At 34.8% G+C, this 19,111-nt stretch overlaps 1 protein-coding gene across 17 annotated transcripts in view; it reads right to left on the bottom strand.

Moving 5' to 3' along the window:
• AGTPBP1 (ATP/GTP binding carboxypeptidase 1) overlaps window positions 1–19,111 on the bottom strand; it is a 185,195-nt gene that overhangs the window by 17,385 nt on the left and 148,699 nt on the right. For all 17 annotated transcript variants that reach the window (XR_004744018.3, XR_013533181.1, XM_078367459.1 and 14 more), the window contains 2 exons: window positions 13,099–13,275; window positions 8,838–8,998 (listed from right to left, as the gene is read on the bottom strand). Coding sequence is in view for 15 of the 17 variants with exons in the window: in XM_078367459.1 (XP_078223585.1) it covers window positions 8,838–8,998; window positions 13,099–13,275 (338 nt within the window). In the remaining 2 variants the exon portion in view is untranslated. The remainder of the gene's footprint in view (window positions 1–8,837; window positions 8,999–13,098; window positions 13,276–19,111) is intronic.

Genomic DNA, 19,111 nt, shown 5'->3' with positions numbered 1-19,111 from the left:
GTATTTCACTATAACAGCCTGAATGGACTAGGACAACATCTGTCAATGAGTTACTATTTATGTTGAAAAAGACATTTAATGTAAACATTCTAATTGCTGCAATTATTCAAGCTTATTTTATATACATTGCCTATAAATGAAAATAAATTGATTTATAACTGATACTGTATCTTGGGAAATAGTTAAAACCAAGTAGGATAAAACTGAATTGAGGGCTAATTTGTGGAATAACACCATCTACATTGCATACATGCTGAATAAAGCAACATTCTGGCAGGGAAAGATGAATTTGAAAGATTATAAAAGGGGCCGGGTGTGGTGGCTCAAGCCTGTAATCCCAGCACTTTGGGAGGCCGAGGCAGGTGGATCACAAGGTCAAGACACCGAGACGATCCTGGTCAACATAGTGAAACGCCGTCTCTACTAAAAATACAAAAAATTAGCTGGGCATGGTGGCATGTGCCTATAATCCCAGCTACTCAGGAGGCTGAAGCAGGAGAATTGCCTGAACCGAGGAGGCAGAGGTTGAGGTGAGCCGAGATCGCGCCACTGCACTCCAGCCTGGGTAACAAGAGCGAAACTCAGTCTCAAAAAAAAGAAAGAAAGAAAGAAAGATTATAAAACGTTGAACTCAACTGAAAAAAGTTGGGGGAACTTACATTCATTAACTTGATACCTCAGTTTCACATCAGGATAAGGAAATAGATTAAAAATTACAAGGAAAAAGAAGAGATCCGGAGAAAAGGACAAGGGAGTGATCTTAGGAAAAGTTAAGTGGTCTCCTAGTTCCATCTCTAATACTGTCATTTACTCTTTTCACTTATACTTAGAAATGTGGCTTCCCCTACCCCTACTCTAATTCCATAGTCATCATTACAACCCTCCAATGCTACCTAACACTATGTCCTCAAGCAATCATTGCTCTTGTTCTCACTATTCTTACCGGAGTTCTCATCCTCCTCTCAAATCTTTTCTTGCCTCCACCTTCCCAGTTTCAAAAATATATATATAATACTTTCAGGTAAAATAGTGGCATACTTTGCCAGTGGCTTTAAAACTCCCAAATGACTAAAGGATAAAGTCCAATGTGCTTACACTGTTAATTAGGGCACGGTAAGACAGGGCTATTCCCAGAAATCTAATACAATTGAATTTTAAAATCTTACATAGCTACCTACCTCTTATTCAGTTCAATATGTGACTGGCACACATTGCAAGGTACCATGAATGGAGCATTATGCAGTACTAAAGGGCATAGATACAGTCTCTGGGGTTAATTAGAAGTTAGCCAGGCAAAGTATGAGTGAAAGACTTCCCTTAAAAGTTGGTATAGAAGCCAGGCACAGTGACTCATGCCTGTAATCCCAGCACTTGGGGAGGCTGGGGTGGGAAGACTGCTTGAGCCTAGGAGTTCAAAACCAGCCTGGGCAACATAGGGAGGCTCCCTCTCTACTTAACAACAAAAAAATTAGCTGGGTGTGGGGGCATGTGCCTGTAGTCCCAGCTACTCAGGAGGCTGAGATGGGAGGATTGCTTCAGCCCAGCAGGTTAAGGCTGCAGTGAACTGTGATCATGCCACTGCATTCCAGCCTGGGCAACCGAGCACGACTCTGTCTCAAAAAAAAAAAAAAAAAGGACACACTTTCATGTTCCTATTATCCCTACACCAAAAATAGAGCAACAATTAGATCATATACAAAACAGAAAGACAAAAAAGATACATATGCATATAGAAATAAGATATGTATCTCCTTGGACCAGAAAAAGAACAGAATCACGAGGTCAGGTCATGGGTATGCTGCCAGGTCCAAAAGCAGGCAGCAGTGGCTCCTTCAAGGCAGCAGAGAGACTGACAAAATGCCTTAGAGGCAGGGATCTAAATTCAGACTCGTGAATGGAGCAGCTGAAGTAAGGCTTCCCACTTTAGAAAGGAGGCTGAGAAAATAAGGCTGAGACTTCTGCCTAAAGCTAAAGATGTTATAGCATTGCAATTATGAAGTCAGAAAGAAAGATACAGGGAATCACAGCCAGAACTTTCATGAACTCAGTGACTTGTCCCGCAAAAGCCCCAATCACTGAAGGATGGGAAGTCTGAAATGCTAATATCATGCTACCATAAGCTTGGGCTGAAGCTCTGAGAGAGCCAGGTAGAAGTAATCACAAAATCATTAAGAGGTGAAGGGGAGAGACTTGAAAGGGCTGGGAGTGGGGGGACTCTTACTCAAAATGAGCCTGCAAACTATATGATCGGAAGAAACAGTGGATAAATTTACCAACACAATAAAAATCAATAGCACAATCTACAAATGACTTTAAAAGTGGTTAGTATCTTCAAAGAGGGAAAGAATAACAGCCGTAAGATAAACAAGAAAATGGAGGGCTGGGTGTGGTGGCTCATGCTTTTAAGCCCAGGACACTGGGAGGCCAAGGCCGGTGAATCATTTGAGGTCAGGAGTTCAAGACCAGCTGGCCAACACAGTGAAGCCCCATCCCTACTAAAAATACAAAAATTATTCAGGCAGTAGTGGCCCATGCCTGTAATCCCAGCTACTTGGGAGTTTGAGGCAGAAGAATCACTTGAGCCTAGAAGGTGGAGGTTGCAGTGAGCCGAGATCACACTGCTGAATTCCAGTCTGGATAACAGAGTGAGACCCTGTCTCAAAAAAAAAAAAAAAAAGGTGAAATAAATGCAGAAACAAAAAAGAGCAAATTAGATGTGAAACATAGAGTCATTAAAATAAAAATCTCCCAGGAGACAGATTCTGGGAATAGTTGGTGAATTACAAAACGCCATTGAAGAATTTACCTAGGCTGTAGCAGGTAACATGAAAAAGCGGTTAAGAGACATGCATGGATAACAGACTGAGAAATTCCAATACAGGAATTCTAGAAGAACAAAATAAAGGGAATGATAAGGAAGCAATTTTCAAAGAGAAAGTGGTTGAGAACTTCAAAACTGAAGACAAGAGTCTTCAAATTAAAAGTACCTATTAAGTGTCAAGCAAGGTATACTAAAAATAAGTCTACTCCTAAACACAATGTCCTGAAACTGAACCACGTTTAGGATAACAATAAAATCTTAAAGAAGTGGAGGCATAGACATTTTGGCAGAGGGAAGCAAAAATGCAAAGACCCTGGGATGACAAAGAGATGGATCTCTTCTAAAATAAGGCTACTCAAGGTGTGGTCCATTGACCAGTGTGGTTCACAAACTCTTTGTTATTGGCCCATCGTGACAAAAGTACAGAAACTGAAGTGAAGGGTTCAGAAACCTTTACAACAATTTGACACAGAAATTAAAGGTCTTGGGAATCTAGTAACAAGAAATTAGAGCTTATATTTTTATTCTTTGGGGTCTTCTCTTCCATTTTCATAGTATTTCATTCTTATCATATTTTTATTCAAGTATCAGTCCAGAAAAAGTTGGAAAATAGAAACTGGTCCTTTTCCATAGCTGGTTTAGAAGTATTGTTCTGAAAATTCAAAGATGGTCAGTGCAGTTAGAATGCTAAGAATACAAAGTGAGAGGAGGATAAGCTGAAAGAGGAGAAGAAGGTGTAGGTGGACCTTATGCTGGACCTCAGAGACTCTAATAATCGGTATATTCCATTACATGCCTGGGACACAGCTAATGGTTTCTAAGCAAGAGAATGACCAGAGCATGCAAAGAAGCTGGAGGATACTAGAAGTACACAAAGCAAGACCAGTCAGATGGTTGCTGGAGTCATCCACGCAAGGGGTGATGGCAGCCTGGACTAATGTAATGGTAAAGATGATGGGAGAAATGAAAGCTCTGAGAAATATTTTAGAAGAGAAATCAAAAAGTTCTCTTTTTGATGGACTGAGTTAAGGGTAAGAGAGAGAGGAAAATGCCAATAAGAAGAATGAGTATGTAGGTGGATAGGGTGGCTAAGAATATGCAGGTTTGCTATGAGTTAGGTAGAAGAACAGCAGTCACAAGCTGAGTTCTAGACCAGTTAATTTTGTGTCTAGGCATACATAAGTGAGTTGGAAGATGGATCCACAGATCTGGGAGATTACAAGTATTTTGGAGTTGTCAACATACAGGCAGAATGTGAAGTCACAGGAATGAATATTACTCACAGAAAGCAGGTAAGTTGAGAAGTGGGAGAGGAGAAAAAGCAAAATAAGATGAAGGAAAAAAATCCTCAAAGGAAAGTTTATGATCACACCACTCCTTTTCCCCATCAACAAATAAACCCAAGTGACCTGTGTTAATTAACTATGGCTACTATTACCAAAGTGACTTTTATTAGTGATTACCAATGCAGAGCACAACTAAAGGATGAATATCAAAAGCTAAAGGAAAGAAGGTAAAGATAAAAAATATGTACAACATCCCCCATGCCACATTACCAATAATGCAAATAATGACAAGAATATGCACTTATTCCCGAAAGGTTTCCAAAAGCAAGAAAAAGAATAGCTAAATGAATAAGCAATTACTATAAAATAAGATATTAAAATAATAAATACCAGTAACAAAGGAAAAAGGCTTGGGCAATCTGTATTAGGTGGGGGAGGTAGGCTTAAAAGCAACAAGTATATACCAATGACCTGATCAGAAATTGTAAAGCTGGCTAGTTTTATCTTCAGTCCACAATCAGAACCTCCCTCATCCCCTTTATTTACTCTATCTGTATTATATGAAAACAAAACAATAACAACAAATTTATATTTAAGAAGCAGCATTCTGAATAACTGTACAATAGTAGTATGTCATATCACACTGGAAGTATCCACCTCAAAAAACAACTCCAGATCGCTCTGGAGCCACCACTCTCCTCAGAGTACCACATTAGCTGGTACTTACATAATAGCAGTACCAGGCTACTGCAAGCTTCTAAATGTTTTCAATTAATACATTTTTCATATAGGATGGATCATTTCTCATTCCATACTTAAAGACATATACAATTACTATTTCTTCTTCTACAAAATCTATACTCATTAGCAAATAACTGCTCCTTTGATGTTTTCTCCAGCCTTAAGTTTTCTAAGCTCCAGATAAGCCTTTCCAGTTTACAGTAGTCCCCTATTAACTGCAGAAGATTAGACCAAGACCCCTCTGTTCATGCGTGAAACTGTGGACGGTACCAAACCCCATATATCTGTTTTTTTTTTCCATCTGATAACTGAGACAGCTATTAAGTGACTAAGGGGTGCAGGGGGTGGGCAGAGAGTGTCTATAGTGTGGCTACGCTGGACAAAAACAATGACTCATGTCCCTGGTGGAATGGAGTGGGATGGCAAGAGCCATCATCACGCTACTGAGAATACCACGCAATTTAAAACTTATGAATTCTTTATTTCTGGAATTTTCCATTTAATATTTCTGGACCACAGCTGACCATAGGTAACTGAAACCATGCAAATTGAAACCAAGGATAAGGGTGCTACTGTATTTTCCATTACTAACTTTGTTTCCTTCACATCCAGCTGCTATTTCTTAATCAAACCTCATCTATTACTATCTTTCAAGCTCTACTCTAAAACTTAATGACTTGGGAAGACTCTCCCAGATAAACTCAGCCTTCACTCAGTCACTCTTTTTCTCCAAATGTCTATGTAATTTTTAACTGTTATTTTTGCACTGTTTTATAACACCATTATACCACTTCGCAAACATAAACTATGCTTTCTCCATGATACTATCGGCTACCCTCAGGACATGAGCTCTCATTTCCCACTTCTCCTACTCTTGCTGGCATTCTAGCACAACACTCTACCCATAATAGATTTGCAACAAATACCTAAACATAATGACTCATTAATAGAACATATCTGGTCAGTGAATAGATACTGCATGCCAGGCACTGAGATTACAAAAATTATTTTTAAAAGCTCCCTCTCTTTTGATTTTTGGAGCCTAAGCAGGGTGAGGAAGGCATGCAGTGAGACAGGAGATTAGTTACACACAGGCAGGTTGATCAAATAAAAAAGAATATTTGAGATAATGACTGCTGTGTTTCTCAATGTTAAATAAGGGAATTAGATATTTAAAATTTGAAAACTAGACTTAACCCTTAGGTGTACAATCAGAATTGAATGTATCACTGCTGTGAACTCAGAATTTTCAGGTTATATCCATGTTCATTTGTGCATGCATGTATACACATGTATGTACATATATATAAATTCATGTATGTAAATCCTTAAATATATTCTATAGCTCTGTCCACTGAGAGAACTTGGGAGCAGTAACATCACTAAAGCAATAAATAACAACTAGCACCTAGGCTTACACATAAATACCACTTTCCACCAAAAGGAATCAGGAAGCACTGAAGAAATGACTGATTCCAACCCTGAGATAAAGAACATGCAATGACGACCTGGGAAATCCTGTTCTGCCAAAAAGCAAGAAAGTCCTCAAAGAATGATGGGGACATGCAAAAACATAAAGAAGTTTGAAGGGGCCAAAGAAGGAAAATTTTGAGGATCAAAATAAACAATGACAGTAATAGATTAAAACTCATTGAAGTAAAATTAAAAATCATAAGCCTAATAAATAAAAAGTTATGGATGAATAAATTAAAAGTTGGATGATAGAATACTGACAGTTTCAAAGTATGCCCATAAAAATATGATTACAAAAGAGGAAAAATATAACTTCATAATGGAGAAGTTTGGCAGATATCATCTTAATTAAATGATCAAAGGGAACGTCTTGAGTAATGGGACAAATTAAAACTGTGCTCTACGATAAGATACAATGAGAAGCACATAGTATCCATGATAGTCTTGCCAAAGATGCATAATCTGAATATAATCATGCAACACAGACAAACTCAGATTGAGGACCTTTAATCCTCACAAGTGTCAGGATACAGAAGTCAAGGAAAAGTCAGAAGTATGTAGAAAATTCAGTTAAGATAGACAAAGAAGAATGATTGCATGTTAGAAGTGACTGGTTTGCTTACATCAACAAACAGGAGAAAGAACTACAGTAAAATTTCAAAAGAAAACTGAATTTGTAATTGGCTATTATTACTTTTTTTTTTAAAGGCACAGTTTCCCTCTGTTACCCAGGCTGGAGTACAGTGGCATGATCTTCGCTCACTGTCACCTCCTAGGTTCAAGCCATTCACGGGCCTCAGCCTCCTGAGTAGCTGGGACTACAAGCAAACACCACCACGCTTGGCTAATTTTTGTATTTTTAGTAGAGACGGGGTTTCACCATGTTGGCCAGGCTGGTCTGGAACTCCTGACCTGACCTCGAATGATCCACCCACCTCCCAAAGTGCTGAGATTATAGGCGTGAGCACTGCACGTGGCTTGGTTTGTATTTTTACATTTATGCAACGATAAGGATGAGAAGTTCTTAACCTTTTTTGTGCCACAGTCCCCTTAAAGAGTCTGATGAGGCCTATGAACTCCTCATAGTACTTTTAAATATATAAAACAAAGTAAATATAATTATAAAGGAAATCAATTATATGGAAATACAATTATCAAAATGTTAAAAACATATTTGTGATATAGCAGTATATGTGATTTCTTTAAAATATGTGCTTTTCAATATATATATATGCTTCTTTTAAAAGAGTGAGACCAGTGAAGGGTCTAATCATAACCATGGTTGTGAAGTTCCAGTTAAGTATAAACGATATTTCAGTATATCTAAAACAACAGTAATGTGTCTGTTAACTACATGTTAAGAATACATGAATTAAAACTGAAAAGTGAGATCTGACAATCTTTCTATTCATTTCCTTTCTTGATTACTTTGAAGGGTAGAAATGCAGGTGATTATTATCACATTTAAGAAGAATGGAGTTCCAAGTAATGTTTGCCTCACCTAAAACTGCTATACTGATATATACAACAGTATATAGCAGTAAATTTAAAAATTTGGTGACACATTAATGCCTAACAACAAAAATCATGAAGGTTCTATAAAATGAGACTATCCTTTACCCATATACAAAAAACTATAAAATGTTAATCTCTGGCATTATAATTAAGAATTCTGATTCTAAATTATCTCTGAGCCTATAACTTATCAAATTTGTATATAATAAATTTTAGGAGAAAAAGACTACCTATTTAGAAGTATATTTGGCAGATGTAGTTAAATTTTCAGAGGATTGCTAAATTAGCTTTTTCTAATCTATATAACAAGAAGGACACTAAACAACCATCAGTTGTGTAGACATCAACAAAATCTTTTGGAATATTCCTGAGTCTAAGCCCTCTTTTTTTGGTTGTTGTTGAAATAGAGTCTCCCTCTGTTGCCCAGGCTGGAGTGCAATGGTGAAATCTCAGCTCACTGCAACCTCCACCTCCCAGGTTCAAGCGTTTCTTCTGCCTCAGCCTCCCGAGTAGCTGGGATTATAGGCGCCCTGTACAATGCCCAGCTAATTCTTACATTTTTAGGAGGATGGGGTTTCACTATGTTGGCCAGGCTGTTCTCGAACCCCTGATCTAAGGTGATCCACTGACCTCGGTCTCCCCAAGTGCTGGGATTATAAGTGTGAGTGAGTCACCCCACTCGGCTGTCTAAGCCCTCTTAACTTAGATATTAGCTAAGTACGATATTTCTCACACTGTCCATTTTGGGGCTAAAAGTAAAGCATTACAAGCACTAAAAATACTTGAAATATATTTTTATTAAAATCTCATGCAAATATCAACATTAAAAGAATCAGCAATACAATAATTTGGAACAAATATTAAATGTATTAACTTAATTATATTAATTCTAAACATGGTCTTGCCTGTCAAAATTTCCATGTCCTTGCTATGATAAGCTATTTTAATGAAGTCTAATAATACACTAAAATGTAATAAAAGAATAAACAATTTTCTCCTACCTAGTTACTTTGCAGCTTGATTCAATTAAATCATTTTCAAAGTCAAGCAGGCTGGAAGGCAGATTGTACTCTAGTGGAGACGTTAGTCTTTTCAAACGTAAAAGACCAACACAAAATTTTGCTCCCATCTCTTCCAATTCTCGGGTACCAATCTGTAAACCCTTGAAATAAAGAAATATTATGCATATAATTACAAAGTTTGCTATCTTCTGGCTACATCTCAATGAAATTATATAAAAAGAATGTATAACTATATTAATAAAATTAAAAGGCTGGTACTTTGTATGGAACTAGGACTCAACAAGCTTAACATCTCAACAATACAAGACAGAAGTCACAAAGGAAACTACCCTAAAACACAATTCCTGAAATGTCTATTCCCTTTCACTATAATGCAAATGATTTTCAGCATCACACTAAAGGGAAAAAAATACCTTAACACTTTGTGGTTAATGTTACTTGTAGAATTCATGTGAATTTAAACTATTTAAACCAAAAAGTTGAAAAACAAAAAAATTTTTAAAAAAGAATATGAATTCTACAAGTAACATTACTTGTAGAATGTTAAAATACACTTTTACTGCATTTTAACAAGAGCTTATTAGTACTTCTTGTAATCCACTGCTTTATATGCTGATATTGAAATATTATAGTATTAAAATCAAGGCTCCAATATGAATACTTGAACATTACTTTATAGATACTTCTGTATAATAAGAGACTCTAATCAGTAAAAAACAAATAAAAGGGAACTGTCAAAAAAAAAAAAGAATCAAATCTAAGCCAATGAAGGAGTAGTAAAATAAATTCCTAGCAACCACATCAATTCAAAATGCCCACTTTGAATTTTGTCTACCAAAGAAAAAAGAGTATTTTACCTTAACTTCCCTATCTTTTTTAAAAAACAGTTTCCCAATAAGCAATGTAAGGTTTACCAAAAGTTAAATGTTATCACATAAAACCACAAAAATGGCCTGTAAATTAATATACTCCTTATCATTTATTTTTCAGATATAAATAAATCCCTAAAAAAAAGCAATATTCTTGTACCTATAAAAGTTGTAGGTGTAGATGACAGCTAATATCAATTCAAGAGAAAGCATTTTATAACAGCTTTTCAGTGACCAGACTGAGTTCCTACTGCACACAGTAACTGAAGAAAATGAAATGTAACAACTGTTACTTAACTCTGCATGAAGCATATAACTTTACGGTAATTTTTTTATTTTTCAACTTTTTGGTTTAAATACTTCGGCCATCTCCCAAATATTCTAGGAAACGGGATCTAGCTGACTTCATTAGAACATTAATTTGACCTTTTAATTTGTAAGTTTTAGAAAGATAATACTTGTTTCTGAATTACTTCACAGACAATAAAAATAAAGAATACTTACAGCCTTAAACTCAGTAGGATAAAAATATTGTTGGTAAAAAAGACTGTTACCTAAAATATTACCACATTCACACACTTATCAGTTACCAAGTTTAAGAGATGTCAAGTGTGTGTGAGGAGAATGGGAATATACGAGAGCTCTGTATACTTTCCACTCAATTTTGCTGTGAACCCAAAACTAAAAAATAAAGTCTCTCAAAAATAAAGTCTATTAGGTTTTTTAAAAGTGTATGTTAAGATCAAAACCTTACATTTTAGATATTAAAGGAAAGTCCTGGCTTAGTAAGACACTTCCTTCAGTAAGAGTTTTAAATCAATGTATGCATTATTAACTAAACAGTATCAAAGAAAAATGAATATTTATTAGGTATCCATTTTATTTGTAGAAGTTTTTATATTTATATATTTAAAGAATAACTTTTAAAATGAGCATTTATTAGGTATCTATTTTATTTGTAGTTTATATATTTATATATCAAAAAAACTTTAAAAAGGAGTATTTATTATGTATCCATTTTATTTGTAAAAGTTTATATGTTTATATATTTTTTAAAACTCCAAAAGTGGTTTACCAGTTTATGTTTCAAAATATATCTTAGCTTTTTAAAAATCTTTTTTTTAATAACCAAATTTATCAAAATAAAAATCAAAAAAAATTTTACATTCAATGAAAGTCTATCAGTAGAATCCAAATATAGTGACAAAGCACTACTATTGTATACTATGGATGATTTCAGGGGCATCCAAGTCATCAATGTCCTGAAAGATTTCTTCCCCACTGCTCAGAAGCTAGTTTCAGAGACAGTGATGCTCTGAGTCACCTTCTGCAGCCTAACACATAAATCTTCTCTTTAAGAAGTCATAGTGTGTTTCCATAAATCACAAAGCCCAAGGTTTTTTCCTAGAAATCACCTATATTCTTATAAAAAAGTGATTCTCAAGTTTTTTTTTTTTGCATCCCACACACTCACTCAATGAGACCCTTAACAACAGTTGTCCACTGAAGCAATGATCAGGGCAAAGGGGTTGGAAGCTGGAGTGGTGCTAATGCCACATTTTATCTCTCAGCACCACCATACCCTTGGTAAACTAACTGGACTGACTAGAAGTCACTGTTTGCACAATATTCAGGGAGATCTCATATTACACTTTAGAAGAAGAAGAACAGTATATTGTGATCAACCTAAAATTGAGGGAAGAGTCAGATCTCATACTTTGTAAGAAGAAGAATAGTATATTGTAATCGACCTAAAATTGAGGGAAGAGTCGCTGAACAGAAAGTACTAGAATTTCCTAAGTTCCACTTTACTACTACTATACTTATTTCAGTAAGTTAGTAGTTACTTTACTTTAGTATCACTTACAAAATCAATGTAATTTTCTTCCAGTTTGTTACAGACTGAAAACGTCATTATTTAAGCTGTCCTAAAATATTTCATGTCAACTATGTTAACTTTTTAAATGCTAACCAGTTACTTGTTTCTTTTCAAACACAAAGTTATAACCATGTTTATGTGAGGTATATAAAAATCATTCTCAGATTCAGTATCCTCCTTCCCCATAAAAAAACAAACAAAATGGAAGGAGTGAAATAATTAGCATGACACCTGAAAATTTATCTGTGCCAAAGCAAGAAATAGAAATACTCAGTTTTGCTCATTGCTTATCTAAAGTACAATTTATTGCACATTGTCTTCAATCTCTAAAATTAATAAATCCAAAATCACCTAACATTTTACAAAGCAAGAAACAGAAATACTCAGTTTTGCTCATTGCTTATCTAAAGTACAATTTATTGCACATTGTCTTCAATCTCTAAAATTAATAAATCCAAAATCACCTAACATTTTACAAAGCAAGAAACAGAAATACTCAGTTTTGCTCATTGCTTATCTAAAGTACAATTTATTGCACATTGTCTTCAATCTCTAAAATTAATAAATCCAAAATCACCTAACATTTTCCTAGTATTTCATTTCAAAAGTAAAGTTTAAATTCTAATTATGTCCATTAAAAGCATACAGTACCACAAATGAGTAGTCTTAGTGAACAAAAAAGTTTACTAAAAAGATATACATTTAAAAGTCACACATAAGGCTGGGTGTGGTGGCTCATGCCTACAATCACTGCACTTTGAGAGGCCAAGGCAGGAGGACTGCCTGAGGCCAGGAGTTTGAGACCAGTCTGGGCAATACAGTGAGATCCTGTCTCTATTTTTATTTTTCAAAATATAAACGAATACATAAATAAAAGCTACACATACAAAAACCTAAATATAACAGATCAGCTGCCTTATAAATAAGTATAATGTGTTTATTTTAAATGCATAAAAATATATTTATACCCAATAAATTAAAATAGAAAGCTTTTGTTAATAATGTACCAGTTGTACATTACTATTATAGTAATTTATAGTATTATACTATTATAGTAATTTATAGTATTATAAATTACTAATGAGTAAGTGTGTACTATAATGTGCTTTCTTAAAAAATATGACTATAAACAGACTCAACCAAGAATTTCTTTTTTTTTTTTAAGAAATTTTTGTTTGTGGATCTGACAAAATCTAGATCTCTAGTATTTTTTTTTTTGAAAGAAAGAAAAAAAAAGAGTGAAGGGGAGGAAGAAAGAGGATTTAAGAATTTCTTAAGGATCCAAGCAAGCTATTTAGTTCAGAGAAGTAAAGAAACCAACAACAACAACAAAAAAAACCTATTCTTAAGATTGTATATGATTCCATTATTACGAATTACATGTAACTCAATAAAACAAACACCATTTAATATATACTTTAAAACCACAAGATATAAATGAAAGGGAAGTCTTCAAATATATTTCATAGTTAGAAAACCTGCGATATTTTACCTTGTATTTTCCCTGATCACAGCCACATAAAGTACTCTCCATGGTATAACTTCTTTGTACTCCTATTTCCCTCCAAACTACAACACGTGCTGTGGATTCTTTAGATTTTTCCACTACGAAGCTACAGCTGCTCATGCAAAATGCTGGGGCAATATGGCTTAGTATCTTAGGCAATGTCTGTTAAAAACAAGAATAATGATGATAAAATAAACCAAGAGGTCATTTTTAATTTTAAATGTTTTTCATTTTTAAAAGTTTTGATGAAAACACAGTAATTAGAGCAAAGCCATGTGGATGTTCTATTATATATCCCTTGCCATTGAAACAGCAAAACATGCCTCTTAACTAATTCTGAATTTTCTGCTTTTCTAAACAAACATAGTATCCAGTTAGAAAACATAATGGAGGAATCATATTCACAGTATAAATAAGCAAAATAAAATCATGTCTAAAACATGTCTAAAAATTGAAAAAAAAGCTCAAAATGTGAAATTTAGTCATAAAAGACTTATTGAGATATTTAACACTGTAAATGCCAATCATTCCTAAATTAATTAATAAAGCTAGACAATCACAATCAAAACTACCCCCAAGTTTTCTGCAACTGAAATTATTCTCAATTTCACCTGAAAGCATAAATATAGAGGTACACCCTGAGAAACTGGAGTGGGGGAAGAGGCTATTACTGGAGAAATAATCCCACATATCAAACTAGCTTACAGATGTAAAATAAGTTAAATTGTGTTACTGATAAAGGAACAGATACATCTCTAGAAAGAAAGAGAGCTCAGAATTAGAACCAAATGCATTAAACTTATTATCATCATTATTATTAGTGGAGAAAAGATTGATCATTCATTAAATATTGACACAACTGGATAGCCATTAAGAAAAAAAACAGCAAAGAAAAGAAAAACAATCTAAAGTCACTCTTCATTAAATTCTAGATGGATTGAGAATATAAATCCAAAATTAATAAATACTTTTAAATGAAACTAGAAATAGTAAAACATGGAACTGTACTTTTAAAACTTTAGAATGAATAAAATCTTTCTAAAGCCTCAAAATCCCCAAAAACAATTTATGAAATTAACAAATACGATAAAACTTTAAATTACTACACATCATAAAAAATTAGAAAATATATTTGTAATCTATAGAGAGAGTTCTGTTTTTGGAGACGGAGTTTCGCTCTTGTTGCCCAGGCTGGAGTGCAATGGTACAATCTTGGCTCACCACAACCTCTGCCTCTCAGGCTCAAGCGATTCTATTGTCTCAGCCTCCCGAATAGCCGGGACTACAGAAATGCACCATCACACCCGGCTAATTTTGTATTTTTAGTAGAGACAGGGTTTCTTCATGTTGGTCAGGTTGGTCTCAAACCCTCGACCTCAGGTGATTCACCCGCCTTGACCTCCCAAAGTGTTGGGATTACAGGTGTGAGCCACCACACCTGGCCTACAGAGTTCTTATTTAAAAAACACTAACAATTTTATGACCTGCACAAAAGTAAGTAGAAAATATGAGAAAAGGCTACTTTAAAAGACAGAGATTATAACTGGCCAAAACACAGGAAAACTCAAACTTATTTATAATTATAGGTATGATGGTTAACAATCAGATATTATTTTCACCTGGCAAAGATGACAGTACAATGTAATAAGGGTGTGAAAAAACAGTACTAGCATTCATGGTATTTGGTAGTATCAATTTTTACAATCTTTATGAAAGATAATTTGGCAATACTTATTAAATGACTACCAACATAGACTACTAAGTAAGTAAATTTTGGTACAGTCTACAAAAATACATAATGGAAATCTTTGCCTGACTGTTTAAAAGACTGAGATAGATTCAGACAGGATAATCTGAAAAGATGATCAATAAATATTATCATGGGAAAAAGCAAGTTGTTGTGTACTGTTTAAAAAATAAAAATAAAAAGACAAAAACTGCATATACTACATGCATATCTATATGGATGTGTTCGAGGCAAGTCTTACAATATACACGGTAAAACTGTCAAGTGTTAAGATAATGACTAGCAAAAGATGACTTTCACTTACTACTTTATATCTGGAGTGTTTCCATTTTATATATAATTCTAATCATTTTATTTATTTGAGAAAAGGGAAGGAGAGAGAGGGCACCCAAAAAGAAAATGTGCTTTGAAACTCTTCTAAGAGCAGCAGGTTACCAAAAATGTTTTTTGGAAAATAACCTAGGGCACTTGTTTAGGCATAACTGTAGGAATAGAGAGAGGCACCGTGACAGAATGGAAAGCACACAGGACTTAAAGCAACAAAGCTCATTTCAGTCCTAGGCACATCAAATTTTGGCCAAGGCCTCAAGCATGTCAACTGACTCAGATGTCTTAGTGGACTTATTTGTACAGTAGCAATGATAATCCCTATCTACATCACAGAGCATGTGAGGCTCACACGGAAAATTCCTATGAAACTATACTAAAAGTTATAAGCACAATATAAATACGGTAATATAATTATTAGATGTTTGTCTATATTTATAATTAATTCATCCATCCATTCAACAAATATTTACTTAATGCCCAAGAAGAATCAGGAATACTTAGTCAAAGAAATAAACAAAAGCCCTAATTTACATTATTGTTAGTCATCTCATTCAGGAATGATGATCTACTATCCATAATATTTAGCAATATTAAAAGGTACTGAAAAAGCTAATAGTTTTATTGAAGCTAAATCACACATTTCCGTAGCATCACATGCTATGATGTTCACCTTACTGGAAGGATGCTATGATGTTCCCCTTATTGAAAGTAAATATATGATTTAACTTCCATTTTTAAAAAATCCATTATGTTTCAAAATCCAAAACTTTTCACATGTCAACACAATGCTCAAAGGAAATGCTAGTTGGAGCATTCTGGATTTCAGATTTTGGAATTAGGAATGCTCAAACCAGCAAGTATGATATAAATATTCCAAGAAACAAAGAAAAATTCTGAAATCTGAAACACTTATAGTCCCAAGCATTTTAGATAAGGGACACTCAACCTGCAATAATCAATATTTTTGTAAACTTTTTATTTCAAGCTAATTTTAAACTTAGAGAAAAGTTGCAAAAACAGTACAAAGAATTTTCATTTTTCTGTCAACCTGAATGTTAATATCTTAACCACAGTTCAGTATCAGAATAAAAAATTAGAATTGATGCAATACTATTGATAGATCTCATTCAAATAGGTCTATCAATATGTCATCAGTTCTTCTAATGCCTTGTTTCAGGATCCCATCCAGAATCTCACATTGTATCTAGTTGTTTCTCTTTAGTCTCCTGCCTTCTCTAACAGTTCCTTTGTCCTTCCATAACTTTTAGAATCTTGATACTTTTGAAGAGCATTGATTAGTTATGTTTTCAAATGACACTCAATTTAGGCCAGCCGCCATGGTTCACGCCTGTAATCCCAGAACTTTGGGAGGCCATGGCAGGTGGATCATTTGATGTCAGGAGTTCAAGACAAGCCTGGCCAACACGGTAAAACTCCATCTCTACTAAAAATACAAAAAAAAACTAGCTGGGGGTGGTGGCAGGTGCCTGTAATCCCAGCTACTCGGGAGGCTAAAGCAGGACGATCACTTGAACCCAGGAGATGAAGGCTGCAGTGAGCCAACATCAATTGTGCCACTGCACTCCAGCCTGGGTGATGGAGTGAGACGCTGTCTCAAACAAACAAACAAAAACACTCCATTTATATGCCACAATTTTTTTGTATTTTCCCCTAAAACATAAACATTTGCACTAAGCAGTGCTATGATTTATCATCAGAAACATAGTATTTATGTGTATTAGCCCATCCCTTCCCAACCTATCTGCAAAAAAAAAAGGGTTCTATGGTATGGCAGTCGCCATAAAAAATGTCTCAATCCCCAGAATCTAGGAATATGTTATTTTACATGGCAAAGGGGCTGTCTAGATGTGATTCAGTTAAGATTCTGAGATAGTAAGATTATCCTGGATTATGTTAGTGGCCCTTGCCATCACAGGAGCTCTCATAAAGAGAAGAGGAAGGCAGCAGCAAGAGAGAAAGATGTGACAATGGAAGCAGAGGTCAGATTTGACTCCTGGCTGAAAGGGACCATGATGCAAGAAACACAGACATACTAGGGCTGTGGAGAGGAACAACGAAACAATTCTACCAGAGCCTCAAAAAATAGTGTAGTCCTGATGACATTTTGATTTTAACTCAGTGAGCCCTGCATTGGATTTCTGATGGGCAGAACTGTAGTTTTGCTATGTTTCTGGTAGTTTGCTATACAACAGCAATAGAAACTAACATGATTATAAAATTAAGGGAAATACTCCACTTTCACACACACACACCCCTGAAAATGTAAGATGCTTATTAGCATGTGAAGATTCTGAGGTGTCCTAAAAAAAAGAAACAAAGTTAGCTGTATCTAATGCAATTACTAAATGTAAGTGATTATACAACTATTGGTGAGGGGAGGTGTATGTAAAACAGCTGTTAACATCTTGAGAAATGATATTTGGGGAAAAGTGGATTATTTACTCTAATTACAGCATCACCTTATGTTTCCTTTCACAACAAAATTCAAAAAAATTCATTTAAGAAATTTGGGACAAGATAATTTTAATGAAAAAAACAGACCACACCGTTAATTTTATCTCTTACAATGGGAAAAATGTCTTGCATTTACCTTCCCACGTCTGTCTGCTATTCATCCATCAACCCACCTAACAACAAATACCTATTGAGTACTTATTATGAATAAGGTATTGTGCTATATAGTGGCAATATTGACAAAATGAGCAAATCAGACATATTTGCTAGGCATATGGAGTTTACTACCTAGTACAAAGAGAACCCCATTAATCAAATAACATAGAAAATCTTACAATTATAATTCTTAAGTGGTAAAAGGATAGATAATCCTATAGATGTATGATCTGATTTCATTTTGGGGCCTAAGTGAGAACTCCTTGAAGTGAAGTATGACACAAGCAAAAACGACCAGGTGAGGCAATGGTGGCAATGATGGCGCTGTTCCAGAGAGAGTCTATGGGAAGGCTCTGTGCATGTGCTCTTCATCTAGCTTTCTCCCATTCTCTGGGCCTCTCGCTAGTCTCATTTTCTTACATTTATTTATCTGGATCTCGACTAAATAGTCCCCTTCACTGTATCACTGAGCTGTGCTAATCTACTTGGTTTCCTTTATTTAGTGCAGTCTAACCTAATAAAACTCTATTTCTGAAGGTTGTATGGCAGGAACACTTGTTGACTGTTGACATGTTGGGCATTTTACATACATTATTGGGGTCTTCCCCCATCTTTATCCTGGGCTTTGTCTCTCTCTTGAACTTAATTTCTGTATGCCTTCCTCTTTCATATATTCCTTTATTTTGGTAAGAATGTCTTCCAGAAGCTTCCAAAGAAAGGCTATTTGTGAGGTAAATTTTTGAGACTTTAAATGTCTGAGAACATCCTTTTTTATTTTCACACTTACTGACAGAATGAAGTATGAAATTTATAGGTTGGAAATCTAGTTGAGAATTGTGAAGATTTGCACCACAAAGTTTTGCTTCCAGTGTTGCCACTGTGAAATGTGATGCCATTCTTATATGTAATCCTCTGTAGAAGAATCTGAAAAATGTGTAGAAATCTTTTCTGAAAAAAAAAAAATCAATAGCTTTTCTATGTACCAACAATGATCAATTAGGGGCAGGCAGATATGTGGGGAAAAATTCCATTCCAAACTCTAATAGAATTCATAAAGTATTTGGGAATAAATCTAACAAACATTTCACACCTATGTGAAAAAATTTTATACTTTATTAAATATAAGACTTGACTAGACACATAGGCAGTAGTCACAGATGACAATGTTATATATCATTATAATAATTCCAACTTTAGATTCAAGGCAGCTCTAATGCAAATTCCAAAAAAGTTTATCCACAAACGGATCCTAAAATTCACAAGTACAGAGAAAAAAAGAGTCAAACAATT

Source organism: Callithrix jacchus, chromosome 1, assembly GCF_049354715.1.
Source record: "Callithrix jacchus isolate 240 chromosome 1, calJac240_pri, whole genome shotgun sequence".
Lineage (NCBI taxonomy): Eukaryota > Metazoa > Chordata > Mammalia > Primates > Cebidae > Callithrix > Callithrix jacchus.
This window is presented reverse-complemented; position numbering and strand designations above follow the sequence as displayed.